Here is a 27752-nt window from a genome sequence, read left to right on the forward strand (position 1 = left end):
CCGAAATAATTAAAAACTTTGGTTTTGGATAATTACGAGTTTAGTTGGACGATTTTGTCTCGGTTGCACTTTTACGAATGCCGTTCAAATAATTTAGAAATATAAAAGATAAGAAAAATAAAAGCAGGAGCGAGCTCAATAGGTCATATATCCGTCTACATGCAGGGTATGACGAGGCATAACAAATGATATTCTGATCATTTCCAGATGAGGAGAGAACCGACGCGTTATAAGTTCGTATAATAGATCGGCTCTCACCATCTTAGTGAGAGTATTGACAATAACGAGACACTGTCTTTTGAGTAATATACTTAAGACTTTGTGACGTCAACACTATAGAAGTTTGTTGAGTCGTCAGGATATTGTAGTGTTGAAGAACGTAGAACATCTTCTATGTTTATGATGTGGAAGAGAAGCCACTTCTTAAAAACCTTTTTTTACGGTGATTTAAAAGAAATATCACAAATATTAATAGTGCAACTCTCACGAATGCTGAAAAAAAATTCACTGGTTTGATATCTGGTCGGACAGTTTTAATTTTTTCCTGGATACAATATATTGCATGGGTTTGTCGGTTGGTACTGTGTTTGGCTATTACCTAATTGAGTTATACGCAGAAAATATTAAACTTGTATATCAAGCTCTCTACAGTAACTTCTAAGAACATGTTTTGTGCCAGCTTTTGCACTTATTGGGGAAAACAATGAGTCTCGAGCTGTGAACTAGAGAAAATATCTTTAAGTGTAAAATTGACCACAAACCGCCATTCTGGTAATTAAATTTTCAGTTTATTTTTAATATTTCATTAATAATTTATTTTGATTGTGTACACAATATTCCTTAGGTGTTATACTATAGATTAGTAATTGCGTACAATATAAATAGTAAATAATAACTAAAGAAGGATCAGGGAAACATTATCCACGAACACCATTCTAAATGACTATTTTAAAGTTTTAAATATTAGTTTTTACATTTTCACCTGCAAATGATTTATTTTCACCTCTACTTATGCATATAATTGCATTTTGATTATAAAATTTTATTTTTAACTTTATAAAAAAGAAACCATTTGTATTTTATTATCGGTAAAACTGAAGACGTAACAGTATTTTATGTAACGTTTAAATTTAACAGCTTTATAAAATAAAAACTAAAAAATTATAGCACTCACCTGTACTGTAAAACAAGAAAACTTTTTTTATGTTTTCATTGCGTGTTAATAAAAAAAAACAAACCTATTTAAATAATTAAATATTTAAAAATGATATGGTAAACAAAAAAATACAATAATAGTTATAACAACAATAACAGACGGTAGTACAACTAGTAGTTCTATATAATATAAAAGAAAATATAACGTACCAGCATATGGAAGAAATTTACAAGGATATTGCGGTTTAAATTGAGGATGAAAGTGATGAGGGACTCCACGTTGTGAAACGCTTATATCCTAATTTAGTTTTTTTGATTTTGAAATGATTATGAATAGGGTGTTCTATGCAGTTAAAGTTTTTAATGCCGTAGTTACAAATTAGATTTTATTTTTAAAGATATTTTGTGTTTTAAACTTTATCCTTTCTCTCTTTTGTCGTTCATATATTACATGGTTCTCTTATAATTAGTTGCTATATTATGCAACTTTCTACAGATTCCACGCTCTTGTGCCATGAATATTACATGGTTCTGTTATGATGTGATGTTGCTGTAGAATTTCCTTCAGCTTACTGTCTTCTGCCGTTCATATTTTACATGATTCTTTCAAAATATGTTTGAATTTTAGAACTTTCTTCAGATTTCTCTCTTCTTCCGTTAATATTATGTGGTTCTCTTACAAAATCTTTTTACTGTGCAACTTTCTTTGCTTTCCTCTCTTCTGCCACTCATATTACGTGGTTCTGCCATAATATGTTTGTACTCTAGAATTTTGTTCGACTTCCTCTCTTTATTATACATCTACAGTACAATAATTTGATAAAAGACCTCCTCATATTATGTGGCTCTCTTATCAAATATTTGTACTGTAGTCTGTAGAAGTCAATTCATCTGCCAATTGTCATATTCATATTACGTCACTCTCTTGCAAAATGTTTGTATTGTTTTCTTTTTTTCTGCTATTCATATACCTTGGTTCTCTTACAATATGTGATGCTGCCGTGGAAATCTCTTCGGTTCCTTAATTTGAAATTCGTGTTTTAATTTTTACTTACAACTTTACTTACTTTAAACACGGTAAATTTAATATAAATGAATAATATAAAATGAGCATGTGATTTTGAAAAAAAAAATCAAATATTAAATTCTTAAAATATTCAAGTACTGCATAATTATTTAAAAAAAAAAATTTGTGAAAATTTAATGAGATCGCAATAATTGTTGTATAGAAAATTAGTTCTTGTTACATAAATAATGCCAAGTCATACTACCGAGTTCGTGTTATTCTAAAAATATACCAGATAAATGTTAAATGGAAAGTAATGGGCATTTTTTTTCATTTAAAAAAAAATGTGTTTGTTTCGAACTCGAAACAGTATTGAAGAAAAAAAATGCCTACGTAATCGATATACGGAAAGAAAAATTAGTGAATCAAATTTATATTTTGTGAAGTAGCACATTTCCTTTCAGGAATGTTAGCTTAGAGTTTATGTATTTGTAAACTTTTAAGCCTATAATAATGAAAAAGACAATTTCTGGACTATAATTTCTATTTGTCTCCGCAAAATTACAAGTTTCTATCTTAAAGTGTTTAAAAATTTTATAAGCGGATGGTCGCATTGTATAGACAGAACAAAACTATTGAACTAAATTTTTGTTTGAAATTTTTTTGCAAAATGTGTTAAAAGATCTTTATACATATATAATCTTTATACATCTTTATACATATGTATAAAGATGTATAAAGATTTATACATATATAAAGATCTTTATACATATATAATGAATGATTTTATTGAAAATTAATTTTCCTTTTATTGTTTTGGTTGAAGAAATGTCCATTTCAATATTTTTTTACACACTTTACATTTTTCTCTTATACATACATACATACTCATTTAAAATTTTTTGAGAAGATTTAAGATAAACTGGCATTATTATTAGAGTTTAGATAAATATGTACATGAATATATATATATATATACATATATATATAGCTAATATATACCTATATACTTTTGAGTATATCATTTTTGATATTTGAAAAGAATATTTATGGAAATTCTATACAAATTTTCATATATACCATAACAGTATGTATGTACAGATATAAATGTATGTGTAGAGTTCAAGGATACACTTAAGTATATTATGTCCTGTTATTGTTTTTTTTTTTTTTGTGGAATAACTTATAATGAATATGTAGAAAAACAAATGAAAAAATATACAATTGCAGAACGCTTGGAACAATAAAAATTTAATAATGTACGTACATACAGACATACATAAATATATTTGATATATATGTATATACTTTATATATGTACCTATATATGTGTATTTTATGGTACATTTATTTCATTTCATTTGTTTCATGTTCTTTGAAGAGCTGAAAATTGCAAGTGAGTGTCTCCACCTACCTTTATATTTATACATTACTCATTTCATTGAATATAGTAAATACAGATATATATATATATGGTATATATATAAGGTTGTTGTAATTAATGTGTAAGCCTGTTCATTATGTTCAAAAATAGAAAATATTTTTTTTGTATAACTATACGTTTATGTAGAATCTATATCTATACGTCTATATAGAAAATGTTCATATAAGAGCAATGCAACATTAAGGATTCTAGAAAACGTCATTTAAATGTGGAGCCGATGGTATATATACATATATACCATAAAGAAATTAGAAAAAGAAAAAACAAATTAGAAGCAATTGTATTTTTAAAGTAAATATAAAAAATATTTCATATAACATTTCATATTTTTTAATATAGAGTATAAGAGTTTTATATCAAGTTATTTTTTTTTTCTATTTTGTATATATAACAAATATAAATATGTAAGAGTTCACGATTATTGTATGAAACTATAACAACTCAAAATTTTTGAATTTTCGTACAATATTTTATTCTTGAAAATTTTGAATTAAATATAAAAGCTGCTTAAAAAAATAATATGAAAAATTTAACCGGTTCGAAAGGGTATAAAATAATAGGTATAAACTGTGCTATATTCCATATAAGAGAAAAAAAATCGTTTAAATCGGTTTAAACTTATGTAATTGGAATATATCCTGCAACTTGAAATTCTGAGCATGAAAACTTTTCTTTAAATGTTTGACGCTGAGCGCAAGAATATATATAACATGTTTATATTGCAGACGACTCTTGTAAACAGTTTCAAACGCTATATTATAGTTACTATATCCTTCACAAAGGTGCAGAGTATAATAAGGTGAAAAACCTGATGACGCGAAATAATGTTGTAACAAATTGCGATTGTTGTCTAAGATAGAAAAAAAGAGAGCCTGCTCCTCCCATCTTCACCTTTCATACTTAACTAGAAAATTAATATTTTTTAATTTGTTACACTTTTGACGTATAGTCGAAAAGAGATTCAAGGAGTGTGTACTAAAAGCACATAAAGTTCAGTTTTGTTTTTTAAGCCTTCGGCAATAAATTTTATTAAATTTTAAAAATAGAAAAACAAAGTAGAGAAAAAAAAAATCCACTTTTACCAAATTGTGTAAAAAATAATAATAAAAGAATATGCAAGAGTATTGTATATATGGGGTGTATTGCAATAGAAATACATATACAAACATACAAACACATAACTTTAACAAGAAACAGGCTTACATATTAATTCCTTATTTCCTCTTCTATTTTTATACCCGTACGAACGTATGTTCGAAGGGTATACTAAATTTGCCTTACCGTTTGTAACGCTAAGAAATAACGGTGTTAGATATAGACTCAAGTGTATGTTTTTGATCAGCGTCAAATTCTGAGTTGATTTAGCTTTGTCTGTCCGTCCGTCCGTCCGTCCCAACGATAACTCAAAAACTAATTGAGCTAAGTTCACCAAATTTTCACAAATGATTTATTGTAGTAAGTGCCAGAACCCTATTTAAATTGGACATGATCGGGTTACCGGTTCGGGTAGCTGCCATACAACTTCAAAATATATTTGGCTATATCTCAGAAACTATAAAAGTTATGGTACTGAAATTTCACACAAACGAATATATTAGTAGGGCCAGTATGCCCCATAAAAGTCGTTGAAATTACTTGGCTCCTTCTGGTACCTGCCATACAACTTCAAAAGTTATTTGGCTATATCTCAGAAACTATAAAAGCTGTGATATTGAGATTTCACACATGTGAATATATTAGTAGGGCCAATGTGTCTCATAAAAGTCGTTGAAATTACTTGGCTCCTTCTGGTACCTGCCATACAACTTCAAAAGTTATTTGACTATATCTCAGAAACTATAAAAGCTGTGATATTGAGATTTCACACAAGTGAGTATATTAGTAGGGCCGATGTGCTTGATAAAATTCGCTAAAATTTCTTGGCTCTTTCTGGTAGCTGCCATACAACATCAATAGTAGTTTGGCACAACCAGTATTTTGAATAACACATAGTACTGAAATTTTGCATAAATTAATATGGTAATACGGCAACTTAAAGTCATAGTCTGCCCCATAGTTAGTTATGGCACATTAGTTATTCGCACATAGGATAACAAATTCGTACGGGTATCACAGAGTTGACAAGGTCAACTCTATTTTTTTTCTCGTTTTCTCTTGTTTTCATTATTCTTTTGTAAATTACAAATGATTTTTAAACAAAAATTTTAAACAAAAATTTTTTTTATTCTTCAAACAATTACTTTGTTTAAATTTGAAAATTTTTCGATTCCTATTTAAAAAAAAATATTTTTTGTGTTAAATAATTTGTTAAATTTTGTAGGCACTCGAAAATGTTTGGTGAAATTTTATTAGAAAAGTGAGAATACCGTGGTTAATATGTTGTAGAGGTTTTTTTTTTAATTTATTTGTGAACTTCATTTTTATCTGGGAAAAGAATGCCCTCAGGAATCAACTCATGCCTTGCAACATCATGTAATTTTGATGAGGCTAAAAACTTTTACAGTTTATTTCGATTTAAAGATAAGCAACACAGACACAATTTTTAGAACTCAAATTCTTCTTAAAATATCGAAATTGTTAAGACCAATAGACAGTTTGAAAATGTTACCGTATCATAATGGTAAATATACTTACATTGATAATTTGAAAGACAAATTTCCACTCACCCAAATGAACATGAAATAGTTTTTACATGCAAACATCGTACAAGTTTAAATTAATAGAAATTTATAGTATAATATTTCCTCCGCGACAGTATGGGGCTGTCTTGAGAAACTCAATTAATTGGATAGGAGCAATCGGGTAATTTTGTGCTGGGTGTCAGGCCATATGAGAGTGGAAGGAAATGAGGTAGCTGGCGAGAATCGAACTAAATTGCATTTGTTTACTTTTTTATGAAATCGTTTTCGCCCTTTCATGGAGTCATCATCGCTCAAAAATGCCATTCAAATGTGATTTTACCATATCTTAGGTTATGACATCAAAAAAATATTTGAATTATTTTACGGGACAAACTAATCAATTTTTCGAGACAATCCCATTCTCCAAACTTCTCTCATATATATATTAAATGTCGGGGTATAATTTATTATTGAAATTTATTATAAAAATACATGGTTCGTTTGAAATTCTTTCTATTATATGTGTTTATCCCACCATTTTCCAAAAAGGATTTATATTATAAATTTGTGTATATGAAAAATATATGAGAAAAATCGTTTAAAATAATTTATAAATACAATCAAATTTATTTTTTTGTATTCTTAAAAAGTTCACATATACAAAATGGAACTTTTAAAGCTGCTTAAATATTACAATTACGTCATAAATTATTTAAATATATACTTATATACATATATATTTGTGTAAATAAAAGAATCAAGATATTCATAGTATATGACGGAATGCCGTACATCATATGCGCCTATATATTTTTGTAGATTTTCCAAAATTTCCATAGAACTTTATTCATTTATTGTAATTTTTAACATATGTTTTCAATATTAAATAAATGTTTTTACAATATTTAATATGAGAAACAATAAAATAAAATTGTTAAACAATATATTAATGGCAGTTAATTTTGTGAGGGCGTAATTTTGTTATTGAAATTCAAGGGAGCAAAATTAATCGTTATCCTGCTGAATTTGCAATTTGAATGTTATATATGAGAGTAATAATTTTGTATAGTAATATTGAAAATATGTTAAGAAAATTTTAGAAATTTCTTTTATGTTTAATCTTGATAATTATTTTCAAGTTTATTAGAATATTTATCATTAAGTATAAGAATAATGAAAGAAAACTTTTCATATAACGGTTACCGATATTACACTTTAAACGTTAAACTTATGAGAAATACGATGAGAAACTAATAATGAAAGTAGGAATCTATGGCCTAGATAGACATTTTATGGGAAGTAGATTAGGGTTATTTTGAAATTGAATTTTTTAGAAGCCCATTCAATTACTCAGTTTATTAGAGGCATCATCGGTTTTCAAAATTTTATAACAAATAATTATTCTCTGCAACCTAAAATATTAATTCTAAAATCTCCGTATTACTTTTTTGCGCACTTGCAAGAAAATTAAAAAATCTTTTCTTTCAGACTTTATGCCCACCTCTTTGTCTCTTCATCTGTTCACATTGGACAGCTCACACTTGTATGAGGCCCTTTAATCATTTATTTGCACATTGCCCATCTAAACGCCAGTTCTTCCATTTGTGCATACCTTCCTTTGTCCACACGTCTATTTATTCATTTAGCTAGAGATTCGGCGAGTTCGTTATCCTTTGACCCTTTAGTTCGTTTACCCGTTTGTTCGGCTCCGTCGGTTCGCATCCGGTACCCTAATTATTCATTCTCCCTTTTATTAATCTATCTGCTTGTTAATTTATCTGATATAATTAAGCGCATTCGCAAAATTTGTTTATCGACTCCCACATCTCTCCCTTTGTTAGTTTATACATATGTCTACCAGTTCTTTCACCTATCGGTTATTTTTTATATCCGTCGGTTCGTTAGTTCGTCCATTCGTGCATTCCTTTTTCCTTTCATTCGGCGGTTCGGTTATTACTCTTTCATTCGCCTACTCGTCTGATTTTTCAGTAGTCTGTTCGGTTATTCGTCTACTCTTCTATTCGTCTAGTCGCCTAGTCTATCTATTCATTCGTTCACTAGTCTGTCCGATAATTCATCGTATATATTTTCGCGCATTCGCCAATTTATCCATCGACCACCAAATTCCTTAATTCGTTAGTTCCTACATACATCAGCCAGGTTGTTAACCTCTTTATTATTTATTATGTTCATTGGTCCGTTATTTCGTGCACTCATCTATCCAATAGATGTTGAAGAAAGGCCTTTCTTGTTTTATAACAAAATAGAGTGGGATAGTCGTAATTAAAATAATTAAATTGCTTTGTTGAATAAGTCAGGTTAACTGGTTCAATTTTATCGGGTTGTATTCTTTATTGTACCTATTTACTACCTAGTTGTTTATTTCGGATTACATAATTTTAAACTTGAATAAATCAAATTAAAATGGTAAAACATTTGACTTGGTTTTTTGTATACCATGAAATTACTGTTATTATAAGTTGTTGCAAGAAAATTTTCAATGCTGCATTGAAAATATTTTTCTTTGAGGATTTAAGAATATTACGCTCAACTCTATATAATTATATTAAAGAACTACGTGATTTTAATATTGAATTTTTCTTAAAGTTTAAGTTGCAACTTCACTTAATTCTATTCATATACAAGATTTTGATTTCAAGTTATAAAAATGTTATGATTTTAACAAAAAAACTTTCTCCTTCAAGTTTTATTTCAAATATATTTAAAATTCAATACAATTTATATTACATACACATATATGTTGTAGTAACAGGATCACTTTACATATTTAATGCACATATATAATTTATTTTTCAGAGAAACTTTAAAAGAACTAGTAGGGTGATACAAAACGAGTATAAACTTTTTACCTTTGATTTTTAACCTACAATAACTTAAATATGTGTGTTTGTTACAAATATATGCATTTGTTATAACATTATTCTTAAGTATTGTGCTCGAAAGGTTTTTATGTTGATTTGCAATTTACCCGATACGGTTGAATGTATTTTAAGGTCCTTTTTGTATCCACACATATTTACGATAATGCAACTTATATAATATTTTGTAATGTGTAAAAGCTAAAAATAATGTGTGGTATTAAAAACTTTGATTTTGATTATTCATTTTTTTTAAATCCATGTTATTATGCAAAATTATAAAATGATTTAATGTCAAAATGAATTTTATAGAGATTGAATAAAGAGTAAACAATTTTAAAATTACAAAATATAATCTTCTGGAGAAAATTGAGCTAAAGAAAAAATTTATATTATAGTAATGGCTGTGCTCTTTTCAAATACTCGAAATCTATAATACCTCCAAGTAATGCTCAAGAGTATAAAAATTTTTTGAATAACGCTCCGAGCGTATAACAATCTTAACTATATAATTCATAAATCAGCCTTCGATGAATGTATATTTGAGAGAAATATTTATATACATATTTATTCCGGTAGATGGCTTTGTATTTTTTTAATGAAAAATTAAATTTTAGCTCACGGAAAATTGAAACGGCGTTTTATGTACAGGAGACATTTTGATATATACAGAATTTACCGAACAGCATACGGAATTGATTTTTTTTTTTTGCACACGAAAGCTGAAGCTGGAATAAATTGTGTATGATTATTTTCCTCGAATATTTTTCTTCCTCAAAGTCCTTTTCAGCGTTGACCTATACGATCTTTTATGATTCTCATTTCCTCCTAGATTAGCCCTATAACCAGTATCCGACAAATTGCAGTATTGCAGCTTACAGTATTTTATGACTCTCATTTCCCTTAAATTAGCCCTATATCTTGTCTCCGACAAATTGCAATATTGTAGTTTACAGTATTTTATGATTCTTATTCCCCTATATCCAGTCTCCGACAAATTGCAGTATTGCAGCTTACAGCAAATTACCAGACTTCCATCGGAGTCACAAAGCCGTTCATTTGAAGCATTTCAGCCACAAGCGAAGTACTGCCTTACATTTGCACAACAAATAATTTAGCGTTTCGTCCTCTTCAAGGTAGAGACGACAGACTTCGGCTTTTATTTTGCCCATCCTCTTCAGGTGGAACATCGAGAGGTAGTGTTCAGTTAGTACTTGCTCCAATTGCCATCGAATCTGAACGGCCAAATGCAATCTGTTCCCGCCTAGTCGGTCCCAAGCGAAATATATATTTGGCTTCAGAACATAATAATTTCTAGGTATATTTCAATATTTATAGGTATGTAACTTTTACAGTTCTTACTTGTCTTCCCTACCAAGTTCCATTTAAAAACTACATTGAATTATTTCCATGCTGGTATTGTTTTTATAATAATAAAACGCTAACAATCTACGATGCAAGTTACTTACGGTTTCGTTCTATTTTCAATTCCACGTTTTTTAAGCCTTTTATTTCTTTTGTTCAATGTTTTTAAATTTAAAATCAAAATTTTAGAATTAAATTGTTGAAACGTAAAATAAAAAGCACATAAATTTGCTTTTATTGAAATGAAAGTCAAAATTTGTTTTCTTGTTGTGTCAAATAACTTTTTTATAAAAAAAAAATAAGAAAAATTTTTTTGTTATTCTAAAACGCTTTAAAGTGAAGTCAACCGAGATCTCGACTTTTTTTTGGCCATAACCACCCACCTTCTATATTTTTTTGGAGGTACAAGAGGTGGTATTTATTTTTTTTTTTATTATTTTGTATAGATTTCAATAAAAAGATCAATAAAAATTCATTTAGGCGTTTTAAATTAATCCGCAAGGATTTTTATTTTTTTTACAAAATGGAAATATTTGAGTCCATTATTATGGAAATATTTGAGCGTTTGTGTCTTAAGTAAAATAAACAAATTTGTGTATATGTGTACATATATACTTAATATTCTCGTATATACATATAAAGGTCATTATTGTATCCATAAATTTGTTTTTAATCTTTATACTTAGTGTTTTTTTCCTTTTTAAATAATTTAGAGAAAATTGTTGGGTAATTTGCTAATACATAATTCTCTTGTTTTTTCTTTTTATATATAGGAATATGTGGAGTGTATGGCAAACGGTTTTAGAAGAAAATGAAAAATTAGCTCGAGCTCGTTTAGCTGCTATTGAAGTATTTCAACAACAAATTGCTGATGAAGCAAAAGTTCTGCGTGAATATAAATTGCAAATAGCAAAAAAATGTTTAAGTCAAATAGCAAATATACAAAAAGAATTACATTTTAGTGTTGCCGATGTTGATAGAACTAAAAAACAATATTTTGATGAAGAGCATTGTGCACATGATGTCCGAGATAAAGCACGTGATATTGAAGAGAAATTGAAAAAAAAGAAAGGTTCATTCTTTCAATCAATAACATCATTACAAAAAAATAGTGCTCGTGTTACATCACGTAAAGAAATGTTGGAAGAGAAATCAACTGGTGCTCGTAATGATTACATATTAACATTAGCAGCAGCAAATGCCCATCAAAATCGTTATTTTACTGTTGATTTACAAACAACAATGACTACAATGGAAAATTATGTTTATGAACGTGTTGCCGAATATTTAACATTAATGGGACGTACAGAATTATTAACATGTTCGGCAACACAAAATTCATTTGGTAAAATAAGAGATCAAGCCCAACAATTAACTAGAGAATATAATTTACAGTGTTGCTATCTTTTTTATCCTGTATTAAAACAACATATACAATATGATTTTGAACCATGTGACAATGATCCAATAAGTAAAATTACTGCCGAACATGAATCAGCTGCAGAAACATTAGCAAAAGAAGCGAAAAATTTAGCTGCTAAAGTTGTTCAAGCAAACAATACAATTAGGGAAAGTGCTAAAAAATTAGCCGTTTGTTCATCGTTACGTGATGCTGGTCAACGTTCAGATCCAAATGATCCAAATGGACCAGATTTAAGTACTAAAATTGAAGATTTTAAAGAATCAATTCGTAGATTTGAAACAGAAAAATGTAAAGCTGAAGCATGTTTGGAATGTTTACGTGCCGGTGGAATTAATGTTGATGAATGGGTTAAAGAAGCAGAATCATTAGAAGCACAAGAATTGACAAGATCAGCTAGTTCATTATCAATGAGAACAGATGCATCTGAAAAGGTAGTAGGTTTCATTCCAATTATCATTTTATAATATCACATTCAAGGTCATTAAATATTTTTTATATTTTAAATTTTTAGGAACAAGGTGCCAGTTCAGATTCATTTTATGATAGCGATAAAGATGAAGATGTTACAAGACAAGATTCATTTAAGAAACAAACTATTGCTGAATCTTCTGCTCCACCTAGAGCAAGAACTCCTGATTCTGATTCTGATAGTAAGCTCAAAATTAGAAAATATGTACAAAACACCATGATTAAATTTTGTTTTCATTAAACTCTACTAGTTGAACCAGATACACCAGCTCCAGTTATAGAAAGCTTTGCTACTAATTGGGATGCAGATCCCACTGAAGTGAATTGGGGTGCATCAGAAACAACAGAAGCAGCTGAACCCGAAATAGCACAACCAGTATCAGCGACGCCAGTTCCTGAAAGCTCACAGAAAGATGTTATATATAAATGTCTTGCACTGTACAGTTATACCGTAAGTCGAAATCCGCATATTTTTAAGATTTATTCTATTTATAAATACTTTAATTTTAAATTTTTTTTAGGCACAAAACCCGGACGAACTCACTATAGTCGAAAATGAACAACTTGAAGTTATTGGTGAAGGTGACGGTGACGGTTGGTTACGTGCAAGAAATTATAAAGGTGAAGAAGGTTACGTACCACATAATTATTTGGACATAGATCAAGATACCGCTGCTGCAGTAAATAATTCTAGCCAACTACAAACACAAATATCATTTTCATCAGTCGATTATACAGTTGATAATGAAGATCAAACTCAAGATTCTGGTCAATCACCAGATCAAGTATCAGTTATAATGGCACCTGGTGCTGAACAGGCAGCTGCAATGATTAATCAACAGATCCAACAACAGCAACAACAAATTGAAAAACAACAATATGAACAACAACATCAAGAAAATTATCAGAAACGTGAAAGACCTAAACCTGGTGAACAAGAATATTGTATTGCTATGTATGATTACGATGCAACAGCTGAAGATGAATTGACATTTGAAGAGGGACAAATTATTAAAATTATAACAAAGAGTGCACATGGTGTTGATGACGGATGGTGGGAAGGTGAATTAAATGGTCAAGTTGGAAATTTCCCATCACTTGTTGTTGAAGAATGTGATGAAAATGGTGAACCATTTACATATGGAGAAGATGATGAAGAAGAAGAAGATGAAACACCACCTGGTTCAGCAATGCCTAGTTTTTCATTTCCTGCAGCACCAGAATTACCACCGGAATATGCACAAAATGATGATTTATTCCAATCAACTGATGAAATGGATGGTAATTGCTTTCAAAAAATTTAAAAGTAAACGAAAAATTATGTTTTTTCTCTACTATGTTTTAGATTCAGCTATGGTTATTGATGATTATCCTACACGACCTCCACCGATGGGCGCCCCACCACCACCACCCCCGGGTAAGAACTCTTTTTTTTTGGCTAACACTTTTTCTTTTATTCTAAATGTTTATGTTTACTTCGAATTCGTATTTAATATTGAAATATTTTTAATTTTATTATAAATGCTTACAAATAGTTATTATCGAGGAAGAACCTGAGGTAATAGGAATGAAATATAATGTACAAAATATATAAATTTTAATTTATTTTTTCTAATATCTAAAATATTTAAAAAAATATATTATAATTTTTGTTTTATTTTTAGGAAAATTCAAACATACCCGGGGTCAGAGTTACAAATTCAAATGGCGGTGATCCAAGTGGAAATTATAATTTAGGTGCAGTACAAATAAATGTAACTGCAGCAACACCAATGATTGAAGATAAAGGTTTTATACCAAAAGATGAACAAAAATCAATTAAAGATGATAAAAATTCATCAAATAATAATGAAAGAATAAATAATAATGAAGCTGATGAACATTTATTAGATGATGATATGAGAGATGATTCAGAATTTGATAGTGAAAATGAACAACAACATGATAATGTTAAACCAATACAAGAAACTGAAGAACCATTTGGTCCAAAAATAACAGATAAACAACAACAACAAAATAATAATGATAATCAATTTGAAACAAATTTTGAAGCAAATTTTGAAGCTAATTTTGATGATGCATTTAATGCTGCCAATGAACAAAAAACTAGTGATGATGATGATGATAATAGTCATAATCAATCACCACAAAATGTTGTTGATACACCAAAACAAGTTGTTGGTGGTAGAGCATCAATACCAGAAGAATTAGAACCCCATCAATTAGCACGTTTACAAAATTTAAAAGAATCGAATGCTTAATTTTATACTATTAAAATTTAATATTTAAATATTTAAATTAAAAATCCATATGTATATATATATACATATATATATAACATATAAAAATATTAGTAATCGTTTATATTATATGTAATATAAAATAATAAATTAAAAATTATATATAAATAAATAATTCATTCAAATATACAAAAAACAAAAATACAATATTGTAATTTAATTATATAAATTATAATAGTAATTATATGAACACTCAAAATTCATTTATATTTAATTCATTAATTTTTTCATTATTCCACAAAAAATTCATTTTCATCACATTACCAAAAATAAAAAAATTAACATTAATTTATTAATAAACGTTAAAAATAAACGTAGAAATTATTATATAATATATAAAAACAGAAAAATTGTATATTTAAATGTATAAATTAAAAAAAAAAATTCAAATTTTTGAACTTAGATATTGAAAATATGGGAGCGAAAAGAAACGTTAAAAAATTAATTTAATAAATATTCATAATAATTATTTGATATTTAAATGAACGTAAATTTATTAAAAATATTTGTGCTCTACAAATATTGTTTATTGTATACTTTGTAAAAAATTGTATTTAAAAAATAATTTGTATGTTGTATAAAGTAAATTTGTTGTTTGTTGCTATAAAAACATTTCCTATAAAAGAATTAAAAGAATAAATAGCCTCATTTCTGATTTCAAAAATTCCAGTAATACATAAAATATTTAATTCAAGTTCAACTTAAAACTTCTTATATTGTTGAATTATGTTCATATTAAAATTAACAGAATTTTATATTAATATTTAAAATGCTACCGTAAATACTCGAGAATTTCTAATAAAACATATATATTGGGGCTTATTCTGAGTATCGAATCACTAAGTGATTGTGAAAACTATCTGAAAAAGTTCGCTATTATTATTGGAAATACAAATCAATTCATGCAAATGAATCGTATCTATAATAAGATTTTTAAAACTTTTACGATAATATCACTATCATTTAATGATTCTATAATTTGAATAAGCCAGCCCAATTATTAAACTCACTAATGAGCAAATTAACTAATTAAGGTGTTTTTTTTTGTGTACAGTAATTAAAATTATATTTAGGTAAAAATATTTGTTTAAAATTTTTTTTTACTATTTAGAAATAACTGCAATCTTATTTTAAATTAAACTTGAATTAAATGGTATTGAATAAGTTACTAAGAAACAGAAAAGCAACAATTAAATATATTTAAATATAATGTAAAAAAACGGAAAAGAGTAAAATATATAGAAAATCGTCTAGCATTCTATAAATTCAAAAGAAGTAATTTAAAATTATTTGCTATATTCTATTATTAAAATTATTGTAAAATTTAACAATAATAAAGGGCATAAATATTTTAAATTCGCATATTCAGACTTCAATTTCATTTATTCAAAAGTTTAAATTTGATCTTACTGAATAAATAAAAATGAAGTTGGATTGAATGGTATTTTGTTGTCATGCTTAAAATTTTGTAAATATAATTAATTATTATTATAATGACTACAAATTTATCGTGTAAACTTGCAATAACAATTAATTACTGAATACAAATCTCAAGTTAATAATGAACAAATTTTAAGATCAAAAATCATCATTTTAAAGTTAACTGAATACACTATTTGCATCTGTGTATAGATTTTATAGTTATTTAATATTAAATTAATTATATATATATATAGATATTATGTTACTATATTCTTAAAAATCAAAATATACTTTAATCATTTGAAAATAATCCACCTTTGAATAAAAAAAAACAAAATTTTTTCCATGTTTCCAATGTCTAAATTTCAAATTATAATGAAGAACAAAAAATAATTTTGTATAATTTAATATAATATTTTCATTATTATTAGAAGCTATTACTTTAAAATTATGATAATATTGTATTAATATAATATTCAGCAATTGTAATTCATAAGCTGACTTATATATTAATACCATATTATTATAATTTTGAAATCTGGAAAATTTTATAATTAATTTTTAATACCACTCAATTTATTTATGTTAATACCCGCATATACATTATTATAAATGTACTTTAATATAAGAATTTATATTAAATAAATTTGGAATACTTATATACTCGTACCATTAAAATATTACAAAAATTTTAAATTAAAACCTAATATTACTTATTATTAAAATAAAAAAACATGTGAAACTTAATGCCTTTCTATATATATATGCATATTTGTATATTTGAATTAAAACCAAATAAATAAAAAATGTTTTTAAAATTTTATGTGTGCATAATAATAAATTTATTTATATATAATATTGGAAAAAAATGTATTTAAAAATTTTAAATTTGAATATGAATTATAAGTCGAAATTATTAAAGGTGATATTTTATTTGTTGTTGCCACATAATTTATCAAATGCTCAAAGTATTAAATATCACTACCATTTAGTGATTCGATACTCAGAATAAGACCCTCTTTTTGTTTCGTTTTTCCTCAAAATGCTCTTTAGATTTATATTTATTTCAAATTATTAAAAAAATTTGTTTGAATTTGATTTAATAATATATTATTATATTGCTACATAGTTATGTGTATAACAAATAGATTATCACCTTAAATATTATTATACGCAAATATAAGTTATGTGTAAATTTATTATATAAAATAATATAATTTTGTTGTATAGAAAAAAAATATGTTCTATGTACAAAAACCAATTATTTTTAATGTTTAAATTTTAATAGTTTTTGTTATATTATTGTTATTATTAATTTATAATTATTTTTAAGAATATTATATAATATTTATAATTATTTAATAACAAAAGTATGCCTTATAAATTTTTAAATTTCAATTGTCTTAAATCTGTATTAAATTGTCTTAAATTTGTACAATGTTACTTATTATTTTAATCTATTTAAAATTTATTTTAATTTTAATTATTAAATGACTCTTATTTACATTCCTTCACAAATAATTGCAAGAATTTTTCAAATGCCAATTTTTTACATATTCTATATTAGATGGAGTTTGTAATGCTCTTTGTTATAAAAATTATATATGTACGCTGTGTATATATGTATGTATGTAACTAGGTGAAAGTTTTCTTTATTAAAAAAATTATTTTTTATATAATTACGACAGATAATTTATTAGGTACATGCACCTAATACATAAAAATTTATTAATGTTTAACATAATTGTTTTACTTATATAACCTAGATAACATACACAACATACATTTTATGTACACATTGTATATCACATTTATTAGTAATGGCTTTATAAATAGTCATTTCATTTCTTTATTAATTTTGAATTTTAATACGGAATCATAATATTCAAATGTATAATCAGTCTTACCGTTTTACTTAAATAAAGTATACATATACTCAAATTATTAAATTCCACTGCCAGATTTAACATTTTCCTTTAAAAATATAATATCTATAGTTCCAATATATTTGTTTGCTAAATATATTCTGATAATTTTTCTGGAAATTTTAATTTATTTTTATTATTAACTTGATATTTATTTAAAGTTTGATATTAATTTTAAATAGATGAATATAATAAGTTAATGTTGCGTTTAAATAAGTTTATAAATAACGTTTACATATAACAGTGTAATCTCAGTATAACAGATACTACGAACAATTTGTTAGCAGTAATAAAAGTTTTAAAGAGTTCCAATGTTAAGAATAAAATTTACTAGGGTTTTCTTTATATAGAGATTACGTTTTATATGTAAATATATTTTTTATTATATTAATTATGTAACTATTAAAAAAATATAAAATAATGCAATATGCCATAAAAATTATAAGAGTATTACTCATTAGAACAAAAACACACTTATACACATAAACTATATTTTTAATTTTAATTTTATATATTCCAATTTGTTCAATTTTAATTAATTAATTAATTATTTCAATTTAATTTAAGAGAAAATTTTATTTATTTTATCCAAATTAGTTTAATTATTTTAATTTTTTTTTTTTGTTTTATAAATCTACATATTTTATATACATTGTACTATATTATACATACTTACCCTAAAAAATTTTCATATGATAAATCGAGAACCAAATATTTAAAAAAAAAAAAAAAAACAAAATCAAAAAAATATACACATATATTAAAAACATTTCTATAAGCAATAATAATTTATATTTCGTACATTTATGTATAATACATATATACATACATATTTATAATCCTATTATCGTAATTTAATATAGTTAACGTCTTCGAATAATATTAAAAATAATAAATTATAAATTATTATTATATTATTATTATTACACGTATACTCCTTATATGTTTATATATATTGTATATATATACATGTTATATACTCGTAAATAAGTAATATATAATATAAAAAATATAAATTATTGTTAATATAAAAATTGCACTAATATTACATGTACAATAATTATGATAATTACAATACATGTAATAATAATATTATTATTACAAAATTTGCTTTAATTCCTCGTATAACATTTATTTTTAATTTTAATTATTTTAAATATTCACTCGTATATAAATACTTTTATCGATCGTAAAAAAAACAAACCTATTAATTTTAAATTAATATTAATTAAGATTAATATTAAACCTATTCTGATTGTGTATATAAAATAAATGGTATAACAAAAATGTATAACATTATAATTTATATAACAGTATATTTTATTAATGTATTCACCAATAATTATATTTATAAAGATTTTAATATCATATATTTAGTGTTATTTAGCATTTAAAAAAGAAAAAATATTCGACAAAGCAAGTTAAAAAATTAAAACACAAAAAAACAAAAACAATTATCGCATGTGCTCTAATATTTCTTTTCAAAATATCAAAATGTCAATATGTCTACACCACATTGACAATTAATATATTTGTGTCATTATTTTGCCGATTTGAATGTTATTTCAATTGGTTATATATAAATGTAATTTTCTTTTTATTTATTTTGCAATTTAATTACTTAAATTTTCACTTATACTGCAACTAATTTTTTTTACCTACATTTTTGTCAATATTTTTTCACTAACAAATGTTAAAAATTGATTTGACAGCTCGTATTATAATTCGCTCGTAATTATTATATAGACTAAGGATCTCTCACGTATGCATGCATGGTTGTCTAAAATTATTCAATATTGTATATCTGAATAAATTACTATTAAGGGCACTATTGTTTGCCATTCCATAAAATACAAGATTTTACATTATTTTATTTTATTTCTTAACTATTGAAATATTTTATTAAATCTGTTATTTTGATTTGGCATAATGAACCAAAATATAATAATAATAAAAATTGGAAAAATATATCATAATTACGATAAATGCTTATTTGCATATATAAAAAAAATCGTTTACTTCTAATACAAATTACAAATATTTCTTATATTAATTTTTATCAATTCTACATAGGGCACTAAAATTATTAATATTATATATTCTATCGTTATATTCTTGAAAACAATAAAAAAAATGAAATACTTAAGATATTATTGTTATACATAAAAAGAACAAAAACTTTATGTAAAAAATTAATTATTTATATGTAATTACTTATGTATTTATTAAAATAAATGTACAGATATTATAATAAATTTTCATTTTTAATTTTGTAATTATTATTTCAAATATTAAATCTTTATATACAATATATAATATACATATATATATATTATATACAATATATTTATATTGCTTTAATTTATAATGGCTTATAGTTTTTTAGTTAGTTAAATCGTTTGTTGGTTATATTTATTATATTATATCTTTATCTAAAAATAAATAAATTAAAAAAAAAAACAAAAAAAAATTCTTATACAAAAATTAAACTCTATATATATTTAAAATAAATTTATGTATACATATATATACATATATATATATATATATATTCATATATGAATATATATGAATTAATATATATATATATAATTATATATATACATATATATACATATGTAAGATAAAAATAAATTAAAAACTACAAAATCGTTGTACTCAATTGAATTGAAATGAAAAATTATATATATATCTATATATATAATTATATAAATAAATATTTTTATATATTATATATATATATATATACATATATATATATATGTATATATATATATATATATATATATATATATATATATATATATATATATATGTATATATATATATATATATATATATATATATGTATATATATGTATATATATATATATATATATATATATATATATATATATATATATATACATATATATATATATGTGTATATATATATATATACATATATATATATATATATATATGCATAATTTAATATAATACAAAAAATAAATAAATAATATTATTCACATATTAGGGAAAATCGTTTCTTTTGTCATATATATAAAATATCATATAGGTATATATAAAAATACACACATATACATATAAGTAATTACATATTTACAATATGTAATGTAATTACATTAAAGATGAAACGTATGAAAAACAAACAAAAACAACCTTATAATAGTAAAATTTAAACTAGAATAAAAAAAATGAGGAAAAATAAATACAAAAAACAAAATTACAATAAAATTATGAATGAAAAATGAAATGTAATTGAAATAATACCAAAAAATAAAACAAACAAAAAAAAAAAATTAAAAAAAAATTGAAAACAATGTGAAACAAAAAATAAAATAAAATAATTAATAAAGGAAAACTTATGTAAATCTGTTAAGAAAAATATTATTAATAATATGAAAAATAAAAGAAATATTGAAACAAGTACAATAAAACTTTATTTTGCTTTTTATTTTAAATTCCCTGATAGAGTATGTTTATCAGTAAATCAAATTAATTCAGCAATACAATTTAAATAGCTGAATAAGTCAAATTGATATTAGATCTGTATTTTGGTAAACACCCATGTACCCAAATAAGTATTTTCTTATAAATACATAAATTTTGAAAAGAAAATTTTTGAGAATCATTTTTAAATTTTAAATATTCTAAATTTCAATATTAATATTTTTCTTCAGAATATAATATTTCCTCCTTAATGCAATAATGCAATAATATTTCCTTAATGCACTTGTGCTTTTGTTACTCTACACGTACATTATTAAATAAAAAAAAAACAAAACGAGAATGGTTTTGATTTTAGCTTTTCGATGCTCGAATTTGTTTCTGTACACAAACCAAATTCAGTTGAAATTTGATAAACTCATCCCTGATTGAATGCAAAAATTTCCCTTAATTTTTGGTTATTGGGTTTGTTACTCACTTTTATTCTGAATTGTATTCATCCTTCAAGTCGAACAAAAAGAAGCCTTTGTTTTTATGAATGGAATTTATTTTTATATTTTGTTTTGTATATTGTTGAGACTGCTACACACCTTTGTAAACAAAACGAAAAATCAATTGGTCGTCGAGAATTAAAATTTAATTAGGCTACAATTTGACAACGTCAAAATTTAAGTAAAAATTTCTTGATGAAACACACCACGGGACAAACATTATTATTTTTTAATAAGATAAAGGATATAAAATTCAATTCTGTTTCATGGTTTAATTTGGTCTGTCTGTTCACTAATTCTGACTTATACTTAAATGAAAAATGAAACCTATATTCATTGTAAATATTTTGTAAAAATATTTTGTAAATTATTGTGAATATGTGGCAATTGTGAATTCTCATACTTAAAATCGAAATTTCTACAAAATGTTCTACAAATAATGCCGGTTGTATTAAAGAAATGTCAAAATTGTAAATAAACATAGAAGTCGGGTTATTGTTTTCATTAAAAGAAAACCAAACAATTACAAAAAAAAAAATTATTAAGAAAATTTATGGCCTAGAATTAAATTTTTATACATTTTTAACACAGAAGAAGTTAAATATGGTGAATGGGAATGTTTGTATTCTTGATAATGGAGCATATCTTGCAAAGGTTGGTTTAAATTCATATGAGAAGCCTAGGTAAGATTAATTTTGCTATTTTTTTTCAATTTGTTTTGATGCATTGATGTTGCAAAAAATTAAACAATAAAATTTAAAACTTATTTCTATTACAATTAACAGAGTAATGCCAAATTGTGTTATGAAAGCGAAATCGGAAAGAAGAAGGGCTTTTATAGGAAGTCAAATAGAGGAATGTCGTGATGCATCTGGTTTATTTTACATGTTAAGTTTTCAAAAGGGCTATTTAGTTAACTATGATGTACAGGTGAGTTTATTTTATTATAATTTCTAGGTGTAATAGATTTGTGTTTGTATTCTGTTTCTGTTAAAAAAAACAAATTCGTTTTCAGAAAACTGTTTGGGATTTTATGTTTAGTCCTGATGGTGTTGGTATTAATTTAGCTGAAAAAGTACTAATTGTTACAGAACCGCAATTTAATTTTGAAAGTAATCAAGAAGCTATGACCGAAATATTTTTCGAAGAATATGAAATTGAAGGAATTTATAGAACTACATCTGCAAATTTATCTGCTATGAAATATTTAAGTGATATTCCTAATATAACAACATGTATTGTTATAGAAATGGGATATAGTTTTACGCATATAGTACCTTTCGTAAAGCGAAAGAGAATTAAAGAAGGTATTCGTCGTATTGATATTGGTGGGAAATTATTAACAAATCATTTAAAAGAACTAATTTCTTATCGCCATTTAAATGTTATGGATGAATCTTATGTTGTGAATCAAATAAAGGAGGACATTTGTTTTGTATCACAAGATTTTAAAAGAGATTTAAAATTATCAAAAACTCGTGAAAATCCCATTGTGACTGAATATGTATTACCTGATTTTACTTCAATAAAACGCGGTTATGTTAAGAAAAAAGATGATAACTACAAAGATTATCAAATGTTAAAATTAAGTAACGAACGCTTTACTATACCAGAATTATTATTTTATCCATCAGATATAGGAATTCGTCAGGTTTTTTTTGACAATTTTCTTTAAATATTATTCCATACTATTTCAATAATTGTTTTCTTTTTAGATGGGTGTTGCTGAAAGTGTTTTGGATTGCCTGAAAGCCTGTCCACCTTGCAGTCATCATGTTTTAGTGTCTAATATTATAGTTACTGGAGGATGCGCATTTTTCCCCGGAATGCGAGATAGATTGCAAGGAGAAATTAGAAAATTAATTCCTGATGAATTCAAAGTTAATGTTTCAATTCCTGAAGAGTAAATAATATTTATTTATTTTAAATATTAATTAAATTTTAAAATGAAAATTTTTTCTTATTTTAGTCCAATTTCATACCCTTGGTTTGGTGGTAAAATTTTGGCAGAAACTCCAGATTTTCGAGAGAATATTATGACTAGAGAAGATTATGATGAAAATGGAGTGCAACATTCAGTTACTAAATTTGATTTATAACAATTATAATGAATATGTGTAAGCGTGACATAGCGTCTTTAAGAAATTTTTAAAAGTAATAAAAAACATAAATAAATAAAAGGAAAGGTAACTTATTTGTTTTATAAAAAAAATTTTAATTTAAAATTAATTGATTCAGTAATATACTAAAATAATGACAATGATTTCTTATTACTAAATGACAATTTAATTTTTGTTATTAATTTAAAAGAACGTAAATAATGAAATTTCAAATATTTTCTATTAAAAAAAAAATATGTATATATAAATCAATTAAAGTAACTAACAAAGATTTTTAACCAGCCAATGATGCTAACAATTTAGGATTAAGTTTTCGATTTTTAATAGATACTCTTGGTTTATATCCCCTTTTATCTGCTGTGTACATTGTAACTGTTTTAATACCTTCTTTGTCCTCGTAACCAAAGGAACCCATTACAACCATTTCTTGTTCTGGTGTTCCTGGGTTCATAATAATACCCATTTCTTCACGAATTGTTCCATCACTAGTTTTATAACTGAAAAACATATTAAAGTTATTAATACTATAAAATTAAATATATTTTAAAGAAAACTATGCGTCAAGAAGCTATGCGTATTCAGGATGATATTTTGATATTTATATAATTTTACAAAGAATAACATTATTACAACAAAAGTACAAGATACTAGACATTATTTTTTATAAAAAATAAGCCATCTGGAAATTAATGTATGTTTTGCATTTAAAAAATTTTTAAAGCTTCCACAATAGCTCCAAATTTTAACCAAGAAAATTTTATGTTAAACCATAATTTAAAATATTAGAATTTTCTTGAAAAACAATTACGATTGAATGATTTTAAATTTTCGAAATTCGAATAATTAATTTTCGAATCAATGTTATTTTCAAGTTCATATAAAATTGCATATATTTAGGCTAATATCATGAATATGTTAGTATTTAAAGTGGTGAATATTGAAAATGAAAATATGTTCGCCTAATTATATGCAAGCGCAAATGTTGAATTTAATAACTTTAAAAATTCGGAATTATGTTATGACCATTGTGTTTCCATTACTTAAAAATCTCATCAGTAAATGCCAAAAAATACTTTAGAATTGCAATTTTTTTTTTTTCTTGAATAAATAAATTGGTCTTTATTTAGTTTTTTTTTTGTTTAAAGTTTATAAATAATTTATTAATAATTTAAAATTTGAAAATTTGAACTAAGTTTTTTTTTTTTTTTAACAAATTTGTTTTGAAATCATGTATTTACAATAGTACATATTGATAAATTTTTTTATTTTATTAATATTTTTGGTTTTTTATTATTCTGAAATTTGTTTCCTAAAATCGTAAATCAATTAAAAGTGTGAATAGCCAGCATATTCTAATAATCAACACTAGAATTGGGCTGAAATGATAAATTTTTTAATTTTATATAAATAATATTTTTATATTGAAGAATTTAATTTAAAATTTAATTTAAAAAATATTAAGTATATTGTAATAATTGCTATACTCATAAAATTTTAAAAATATTTTGTAAAAATAATTTTTTATAGAATATTGCAGGTTCATATTAAATTTTATTTTCATGATATTTAATATTGTTTTATTATTATAAATGATGCAATTACTGGTAAAATAAGAGGGTAAAATGGATGAATTTCAATTCTAGATTGATTAGATTCTAGATCAATAGAATGTTTAATTTTAAGTCACGTTAAATATCACTTAATTTATTATTTATTTTTAATTAAATAACAAACAGAAAATTAAAAATTTACTCCCATAATTCTTGATAGAAGAAAAGTTAGTTCGCCTAACTATATGCAATTTTTTTTTGAAAATAATTTTTTTTCTCAAAAACGTTAATTTCATTTTTGTTAACTGTTATTTGTTATTGCTCATTCCGTATTTAATAACCAGAATTTCAAAAATTATTTAATATTAAATAAATTAATAATTAAAATATTTTTTAATTCGATTAACATTTTCCATAAAAAATTATTTGTCTCTCTTTCCGACCAACTTATACTTTTCAAATTTTTGGTTTGTGCTGTTTAATTCTTTTTTTATTTCGACTCAAAAAATTACCTAAAATTATATCCATCTTCTCTTGGCACATTATTATATTCTTCGAGTAGAATTTTTGGCATCATCATATCCAATAATTGTCCTTCAAGTGTTCTTTCTTGAGCGGCAACACAACCAATCAAAACCACCACCAATACAATTAAACAATGAAACTGTAAGTAAAAAAAAAAGAGAAAATATTGTTGATAAACTCTTTGATTTCATTTGTATATTTTTAGTTTTTCTATATATTTTATTTATTTAGTTGAATTTTTGAAACATTTATTTAATAAATAAAAATAAATCTGCTCAAAATTTCACTTTCAATTATTAAAATTTTATTTTCTATTATTGGACAAAAAAAAAAAACACTTACACTTTTCATTTTGGATTTTGCAATAAAAACAAAACAAAATATTTTATTTAAAAAAAAAAACGAAGCAAAATTCGATAATATTGGAAAAAAATCAATAAAATCAAATAGAAAAAAAAACTGGTCTTAAAAATCAACGGAAGTATTTGAAAAAAAAAAATCAATGGTTTTTTTATTGTTTTTTTTTTCTGTGTTGAATGCTTGTCTAGTTTTTTTTTTTTAAATTATAAAATTAAATTTTTTGTGTATTTTATTTTTAGATTTAAGAAATCTTGAAAGTCAAGAAAGAAATGCTGAAGAGATGTTGGCCACTAGATCACCTTAAACTAAATGATAAAAATTCGAGTGCGAAACTTAGTAATGTTTGATTTTATTTCGGTTTTAAATAAAGTTTTTGGTTTTCTTGTTTTGTTGTTGTGATTGTTGAACTTTTTGAATTTTGATTTTTTTATTTTTTTTTTCTCCGATACTAAATTCGGTATCAGAGAATTTATTATGTAAAATGCAAAAAAAAAAAAAAATTGATTTCTTATAAAAATTTTTGTTTGCTATAAGGTTGTTGCAAAGCAGTTTCTATTGATTTTTTTTCTATTTTTGTTTTATAAAAATTATTCCATAACAGTTTAGAACTGTTATAAAAATATAACAGTTTGAAATTGACATTTATGTCTGTTAGAAATTAACTTCTCCCGTATAATTTCAATTAAGGAACAAAAGATTTAAGTGAGAAACTTTTTGATTAAATTAACAAATTTAACTATAATAAAATTACGTATAGGCAATATCGAATCGGTAAAATTGATCAACATTTCAAAATCTTGTGTTTAGTATGTTAGGTAGTTAGTTGCGTACGCATTTCGTATATGATATCAGAATTTTTTGCAAAAAAAGTAAATAAGACACCATAACATTTCCATTTATCGCGCTTTTGCAAAAGATTTGTATTTTGCAGACTTAATTGATTTTGCTAAACTATGAGTAAATGATTTTAATTGCTAATTTCTAATTTTCTAACAAATGTCAGTGAAAAAATCGAAAAAAATTAATTAGCCCATATTTTGTTACTTGCATCTTTTATGGTTATGGAACGTTTTTTGAATATTTATAAGTAATAAGAAGTTTTTCAGTACGGAATTTCAAATTTTTAAAATTAATTTTCTTCAGAAAATTACAAAATTTTTTAATAACAATCCGTGATAGATTCGGACTAATAGTAGTCAAGTGTTGCGACTTACAGAATATGGTTGAATATTAAATTTCCTGAAATGA

The 27752-nt window shown here is 24.5% G+C and overlaps 3 protein-coding genes across 10 annotated transcripts in view; 2 read left to right on the forward strand and 1 right to left on the reverse strand.

Moving 5' to 3' along the window:
• LOC129606727 (protein nervous wreck) overlaps nt 1–14702 on the forward strand; it is a 43449-nt gene extending 28747 nt beyond the window's left edge. For 6 of the 7 annotated variants that reach the window (XM_055517226.1, XM_055517228.1, XM_055517233.1 and 3 more), the window contains 7 exons: nt 11244–12327; nt 12405–12543; nt 12613–12812; nt 12883–13642; nt 13707–13778; nt 13897–13919; nt 14026–14702. In XM_055517226.1, coding sequence (XP_055373201.1) covers nt 11244–12327; nt 12405–12543; nt 12613–12812; nt 12883–13642; nt 13707–13778; nt 13897–13919; nt 14026–14622 — 2875 coding nt within the window. In that variant the 3' untranslated portion in view covers nt 14623–14702. The remainder of the gene's footprint in view (nt 1–11243; nt 12328–12404; nt 12544–12612; nt 12813–12882; nt 13643–13706; nt 13779–13896; nt 13920–14025) is intronic. The other variant, XM_055517231.1, reaches the window with a different exon arrangement.
• Nucleotides 14703–22459: 7757 nt separating this feature from the next.
• On the forward strand, nt 22460–24089 carry LOC129606904 (actin-related protein 6). 2 transcript variants are annotated; one of them, XM_055517532.1, is made up of 5 exons: nt 22460–22632; nt 22735–22879; nt 22965–23600; nt 23665–23852; nt 23919–24089. In XM_055517532.1, exons 1-5 carry the CDS (start codon nt 22553–22555, stop codon nt 24046–24048), a joined length of 1179 nt encoding a protein of 392 aa, XP_055373507.1. In that variant the 5' UTR covers nt 22460–22552; the 3' UTR covers nt 24049–24089. The 2 variants fall into 2 exon arrangements, with proteins under 2 accessions (XP_055373507.1, XP_055373508.1); XM_055517533.1 differs by having other exon boundaries at nt 22509–22603.
• Nucleotides 24090–24343: 254 nt separating this feature from the next.
• LOC129606935 (larval cuticle protein 1-like) lies at nt 24344–26495 on the reverse strand. The gene is made up of 3 exons (XM_055517583.1): nt 26487–26495; nt 26132–26283; nt 24344–24566 (listed from the first exon to the last, which is right to left on the reverse strand). Exons 1-3 carry the CDS (start codon nt 26493–26495, stop codon nt 24344–24346), a joined length of 384 nt encoding a protein of 127 aa, XP_055373558.1.
• Between the last annotated feature and the right edge of the window lie 1257 nt (nt 26496–27752).

Source organism: Condylostylus longicornis, unplaced genomic scaffold (assembly GCF_029603195.1).
Source record: "Condylostylus longicornis isolate FDR11 unplaced genomic scaffold, ASM2960319v2 ptg000022l, whole genome shotgun sequence".
Taxonomy (NCBI): Eukaryota; Metazoa; Arthropoda; class Insecta; order Diptera; family Dolichopodidae; genus Condylostylus; species Condylostylus longicornis.

Coding starts and splice junctions, on each gene's coding strand:
- LOC129606904 (XM_055517532.1), top strand. CDS start 22,553: ATGGTGAATGGGAATGTTTGTATTCTTGATAATGGAGCATATCTTGCA. Junction 22,633..22,734: donor AATTCATATGAGAAGCCTAG/GTAAGATTAATT, acceptor TACAATTAACAG/AGTAATGCCAAATTGTGTTA. Junction 23,853..23,918: donor AATGTTTCAATTCCTGAAGA/GTAAATAATATT, acceptor TTCTTATTTTAG/TCCAATTTCATACCCTTGGT.
- LOC129606935 (XM_055517583.1), bottom strand. Junction 24,567..26,131: donor GAAGATGGATATAATTTTAG/GTAATTTTTTGA, acceptor TATGTTTTTCAG/TTATAAAACTAGTGATGGAA.